Raw genomic sequence first — 6,575 nt, forward strand, 5'->3', positions numbered from 1 at the left:
TAAGATTATAAATTATTTTTTTAGTTACTTACTTATTTAAAATTTATTTACAGTACCAGTCAAAAGTTTGGACACACCTTCTCATTCAATGGTTTTTCATTATTTATTTATTTTTAAATTACAGTGAACATTTTAATTTCATTCAATATTAATTTTTATATATATATTATATATATATATTGAGATAGCATAATAATAATATATATTTGGATGTCTAAATAATATATTTAAAAATAAAATTAAAATCTTCAATATTAATTTTAAAAATAAAAATAAAGAAAAACCATTGAATGAGAAGGTGTGTCCAAACTTTTGACTGGTACTGTATATATATATATATATATATTTATTTATATATATACAGTACCAGTCAAAAGTTTGGACACACCTTCTCATTCAATGGTTTTTTATATATACATTTTTTCAATGGTTTGAAATGTTATACATTTACTGTCTCATAATAATGATAAATAGACTTGCTTTTTTTTTTTTAAGTCTTCCTGGTCTTCCGACTACCAAAAGCGATTTTCAACATTCAGCCTTTCACACACACATTCATACCATAGACTTTATGATTTATACAGAATAACTTGCCCAACTAATTCATTCACAAACATTCACACATCCGCGTTTGGAAATGTTGTGAACGTTGTGTGGATGGATAAAAGCAGATTGGGTTATATTTGCACAGGGTATTTACATTTTCTTTTGAAGTAACATTATATATTTACACAGCAAAAAAGAAAATGTATTAAGTTTCCAGATCTTGTGTTGCTGAGACAGAGAATACCTGTTATTACTATTAGGGTACATTTTTATCAAGTTGAAAGTTGGTTTACATGTAAAGGGAATGCTATCCATTATTGGAATGTTATTGTCATCAGCGTGCCATAACAACATTGAGGTCAACACTTTACAATTATGACACCACATCAAATCTTGCATCTCCAACAGATCTGTATTTTTTATTACATTCATGTAGGCATCGTGCATAGCAACAAGACAGAAAAGAAAAACACTTTTCTCCCATTAATCAGGACACTGTTATTATTGATGAAAGCACTAAACAAGAAGACTGCCGTCCTCATGAAAACAACCACATCTTTGAGTGGAAATCATTAACCTACTAAACTTCCACCAATCTGGTTCGTCAGCACTAAGGGTAACAAATTCTGCTAAGAAGGCAAAGAGGCAGAGTAGAAAGGGTTAAGCTACAACAAATAACTCGCAAATGTCTGCGAAAGAGGTAATTTGGCATTTCAACATTTCCTCTTGCACACTTATTGCTGGTGTGCCGTTGGTTAATCTACCCTAAGGCTGCTTATAATGTTAATAATATGAGGTTAAAGTATGGTTCTAGTCTTGCTGTTTGTAGGGAAAACCATTTTCTTTTTTATTGTGCTTGAATACATTTTTATTTTATTTGTTATCGCCCAGCCTTCAGTGTTAAGTGTCATGTGACCATACATGAACTAAAGGCCACCTTCTGGAAGCTCAAACTCAATGAATTCTTCTGCTATTAAACTCTTGGAGACATTTGGACACGTCTGCAGCTGACAGATTGTCTAAAGACAAACGATGGACACAAATAATTATTTTTATTATTATTATTATTATTATTATTATTATTATTATTATTATTATTATTATTATTATTATTATTATTATTATATGTACAGAGGTTTCATGTGTATGCATTAAAGTGATGTTAAGCCTCTCTGTCTTGCTGTTGGGTCAGGTAGGGATTAAAGAAGTCTCTCAGGAGGCTCTGGACCCGGGTGGGCTGGGGGTTCCCAGTAGCCGGGACCAGCGCTGGATTCAGAGCCAGGTCCTAAAAAAGGATGAATATCCTCGTCCATTGAATGTAAATATACAGAATCTGCAAAATAAAATGTTACCCATATGTTTTTAAATCTTTAAACTCCTTTCAGGTCGCTAAAACTAAAAGCTAACCCTTTTGATAATGCCGGAGGACCTTGAGGGTTGAAGTATAAGTGCAAGATTTTTGTTTGATCGCTGAATACAACATGAGCCAGAGGTAATCAACATTTTGCAGCCTCATCCTCAGTCATTTGAAGACAACACTGTAAAGTTTAACATTTAGGAGCTTTAATCAACTGTTCGGCCGCTGTACTTTTCTTCCTTATTGCATTTACACAGAACATGATCTAAATCTTTTTTTTCAAGTGTTTGATTCTTTGAAATTTAGATTTAGACTTTGGTTAAGAACATTTTCAACCATTGTACTGTAAAAAGGGGAAAGATTTCTGAAAGCAGGTGTGATGTTGGACAAGATGAACGGCCAATCAGAGGTTCAGTAACGGTTTTCCGAAGAAAAGGGTCTCTGCAGGTCACGCAGAGAAAGGTATTGTGGGTAAATCTGAATAACAAATCAAGTGGATCTGAGCGTCAAGTAAGCTGTTCAATTGATCGGTCAAAAGCAGAAAAGAAAAATCACAAGTCAGACATTTTAAACTTTAACGTGAAAAATGTTGTTGCCTGACAGAATCACAAAGCAGTTTGTTCCTCACAGACAAACACGTTGAACGTAAATAACCACATTTACAGAAGTGACTCTTAACAGAACAGAAGAAAACACAGATAACAAAAGTGTAACTAAAAAACAACACAAGAATAAATTACAATCACACACGTTCGTTAAGTGACGATCTCTCTACTTACATTGCCAATGTTGGTGACAGCAGAGGCAGAGTAGAAAGGGTTAAGCTACAACAAATAACTTGCAAATGTCTGCGAAAGAGGTAATTTGGCATTTCAACATTTCCTCTTGCACACTTATTGCTGGTGTGCCGTTGGTTAATCTACCCTAAGGCTGCTTATAATGTTAATAATATGAGTTAAAGTATGGTTCTAGTCTTGCTGTTTGTAGGGAAAACCATTTTTTTTTTTATTGTGCTTGAATACATTTTTTTTTTATTTGTTATCGCCCAGCCTTCAGTGTTAAGTGTCATGTGACCATACATGAACTAAAGGCCACCTTCTGGAAGCTCAAACTCAATGAATTCTTCTGCTTTTAAACTCTTGGAGACATTTGGACACGTCTGCAGCTGACAGATTGTCTAAAGACAAACGATGGACACAAATAATTATTATTTATTATTATTATTATATGTACAGAGGTTTCATGTGTATGCATTAAAGTGATGTTAAGCCTCTCTGTCTTGCTGTTGGGTCAGGTAGGGATTAAAGAAGTCTCTCAGGAGGCTCTGGACCCGGGTGGGCTGGGGGTTCCCAGTAGCCGGGACCAGTGCTGGATTCAGAGCCAGGTTCAGGACCTTTGTGGGGTTGAAATCAGCGGACCGGGTCTGGGCAGTGTGGAGACCCTCGATGGCGCTGGACAGCCAGATGAGCCTCTTGAGACTCTGGATGTTTCGGCCGCGGTCGTGCATCAGCTGGTGTTCGGTCACAGCTCGACGACTGCGGTGAGGAGAGAGAGTGAGCGGTGCACACAGGTCAGTATAGGTCAGAAATAACACATTTTATACAGATATAGATTCAGATTTAAAGTAAATGTACAAAAGCAACAAAACAAAAATAAATTAAAATTAAATACCACAGAATTATTAAAATTTAAATTTAAATTTAAATTAAAATTAAAATTAAAATTAAAATTAAAATTAAAATTTAAATTTAAATTTAAATTAATGTTTTCTCGTAATTATTATTACATTTAAGTATGTGAAAACATACAAGGAATTTTTGTTTTTTTGCATTGCTCTCGATGTAGTTACATAGAAATTAAAAGCTAAGAACAAGGACCACAAAATGAGACAAATAAAGATAAATAATAGTCAGGACTATTATTTACACAAGTAAGTGAAAAAATAGGTGTATACATAAAGAGCACCAACGACCAACTTAAATAAAATGTCTAAATACAAATGTTTCTGTAAGTTGTAAACAATATAAACAGTGCAAATAAGTAACTATTGAATAGGTGGTTATATACAGTATAACAGCAAATAGATTACCATCTATTTAAATGAATGTGGTTTTAAGTTTGTAATTTCAAAAACATCAGGAGACATGAATCAAACATCGCCCACATATACAAAGTGATATTTCTATCAATCACATTTCATCAGTTTTACATTTCTCTGAAAAACTAAGTCAGGGAGAAACCTTCTGCTTTTGTTAATCCGCTCAGTTACACACAAAAAAAATGAATCTTGATGCTTTGATGTAAAACACATTTTTAACCGTTGTTAATGGACAGTGAGTTGAGCTTTGATGTTTTTCTTCTTTTGTGAGTAGGAAATATTCTTCGTATATTTTAAAGTATTCCTCTAAGCTGCAGCTGATGCACATCAAACATTTTCCCACTGCTACTTTTATTCAGTTACTTCTCATTTAGGGATTCAAAATCATTCAATTCTCTGCACCATGTAAAAAAGATGACATTAGGTGGGAACATGCGTCTCACCTCTCGTTTTGTTGACACTGGCTGGTTGTGAAGACGACGAGAAGCATGACAGCGAGCCACTGCACAGGCCTGAGTGACATCTCCATCTTCTGGAAGAAAAACAGCAAGAAACACTCAAATCAAAACTCTCCATGTGAGAGAAAAGAAAGAATTTCTACTAACTCCTCATCGCTTGTGACCTGTTCGAAGAAAATAAATTTTTCTTTGCTGTATTTGAATAATTTCTCAATGCAATATACATTTATTTGTGTAGCCCAAAATCACAAATTAGCCTCAGAGGGCTCTACAATCTGTTCTGCATACGACATCGTCTGTTCTTTTGACCCTCGCATCGGAAAAGGAAAAACAACCTCATCAAAAAAACTTTAGCAGAGAATAAAAAGTTCTGAAAATGTGAAATCACCAACAAGAAAAGAGCAAAGATTTGAGAAAAGTCAGAAAAAATCTACATTTATAAATGAGTGCCTGTAAAGAGGAGCTCCTCACAAATATTCATCCCTTTTTCTTCCCTTTTTCTGCACAAAACCTCAACAATGACAAACACAACTTGACTGTTTAGCGCCTAAAAAAAGGATGAATATCCTCATCCATTGAATGTAAATATACAGAATCTGCAAAATAAAATGTTACCCATATGTTTTTAAATCTTTAAACTCCTTTCAGGTCGCTAAAACTAAAAGCTAACCCTTTTGAAAATGCCGGAGGACCTTGAGGGTCAAGTTTTTTGTTTGATCGCTGAATACAACATGAGCCAGATGTGATCAACATTTTGCAGCCTGATCCTCAGTCATTTGAAGACAACACTGTAAAGTTTAACATTTAGGAGCTTTAATCAACTGTTCGGCCGCTGTACTTTTCTTCCTTATTGCATTTACACAGAACATGATCTAAATAGACCATAAGATGGGTCGAGCACACAGCTGCTGTTCTGAATTGACATTGTGTTGTATTTTTTCTGCCTGTATCAGAATCCAAACGGACCACAGCTGCTGTTTTCTGTGAAGAAGCAAACTACTAACTTTTTTTTTCAAGTGTTTGATTCTTTGAAATTTAGATTTAGACTTTGGTTAAGAACATTTTCAACCATTGTACTGTAAAAAGGGGAAAGATTTCTGAAAGCAGGTGTGATGCTGGACAAGATGAACGGCCAATCAGAGGTTCAGTAACGGTTTTCCGAAGAAAAGGGTCTCTGCAGGTCACGCAGAGAAAGGTATTGTGGGTAAATCTGAATAACAAATCAAGTGGATCTGAGCGTCAAGTAAGCTGTTCAATTGATCGGTCAAAAGCAGAAAAGAAAAATCACATGACAATTAAACTAAATGACCCAATAAAAATAAAAACTGCTCTATTCCCTTTTCTATTCCTCGATTTTCAAACAAATTCATACAAAAATAGAGTTATAAAGTCAGACATTTTAAAATGTTGTTGCCTGACAGAATCTCAAAGCAGTTTGTTCCTCACAGACAAACACGTTGAACGTAAATAACCACATTTACAGAAGTGACTCTTAACAGAACAGAAGAAAACACAGATAACAAAAGTGTAACTAAAAAACAACACAAGAATAAATTACAATCACACACGTTCGTTAAGTGACGATCTCTCTACTTACATTGCCAATGTTGGTGACAGCAGCTCCTCTAATGATCAGACACTAAACTGACTTCAGGGTCGACCTCCGGACCTTTTTATAAAGCCCCCTGAGACACACACACACACACACACACACACACACACACACACACACACACACACACACACACACACACACACACACACACACACACACACACACACACACACACACACACACACACACACACACACACACACACAAACCTCCCACAGGCTTAAGACTCACAACAGATTCAAAGAGGGGCGTTTGATTTGCCTGTGAAACAAACGTCAGCACCGCCTTCACCTCTGCTACATCTGATTATTTGTGTCTGTGGAGTGAAAAATATCAAACATTCTCCGGGTTATTTGTGAGAACACAATCCCAAACAGCCTCCTGCTCCTCGTTGAGTCTGGGGAGGAGGTTTTATACACTCGCAGACACTCTTTACATAATCAGGTGTTTTTGAAAAGGAGGATGAAATTCAATTGAGGGATTATCAGTTTTTCTATTTTC

General features: G+C 35.3%; 1 protein-coding gene across 2 annotated transcripts; it reads right to left on the reverse strand.

The window, feature by feature from the left end:
* Positions 1 to 3,143: 3,143 nt before the first annotated feature.
* pth4 (parathyroid hormone 4) lies at positions 3,144 to 6,088 on the reverse strand. Of its 2 annotated transcripts, none has more exons than XM_054617856.1 (3): positions 6,057 to 6,088; positions 4,445 to 4,533; positions 3,144 to 3,438 (listed from the first exon to the last, which is right to left on the reverse strand). In XM_054617856.1, the coding sequence occupies exons 2-3, from the start codon at positions 4,528 to 4,530 to the stop codon at positions 3,168 to 3,170; spliced, it is 357 nt and encodes a 118-aa protein (XP_054473831.1). In that variant the 5' UTR covers positions 4,531 to 4,533; positions 6,057 to 6,088; the 3' UTR covers positions 3,144 to 3,167. The 2 variants fall into 2 exon arrangements, with proteins under 2 accessions (XP_054473831.1, XP_054473832.1); XM_054617857.1 differs by having other exon boundaries at positions 4,445 to 4,530; positions 6,057 to 6,066.
* Positions 6,089 to 6,575: the final 487 nt, after the last annotated feature.

The sequence above is a fragment of the Anoplopoma fimbria genome, chromosome 17 (genome assembly GCF_027596085.1).
Source record: "Anoplopoma fimbria isolate UVic2021 breed Golden Eagle Sablefish chromosome 17, Afim_UVic_2022, whole genome shotgun sequence".
NCBI lineage: Eukaryota > Metazoa > Chordata > Actinopteri > Perciformes > Anoplopomatidae > Anoplopoma > Anoplopoma fimbria.

What these genes read in the sequence shown, in the direction of transcription:
- pth4 (XM_054617856.1), bottom strand. Translation starts at nt 4,530, where the DNA reads ATGGAGATGTCACTCAGGCCTGTGCAGTGGCTCGCTGTCATGCTTCTC. An exon ending in CAGTGTCAACAAAACGAGAG is followed by an intron (nt 3,439 to 4,444) that starts GTGAGACGCATG and finishes TCCTCACCGCAG; the next exon opens with TCGTCGAGCTGTGACCGAAC.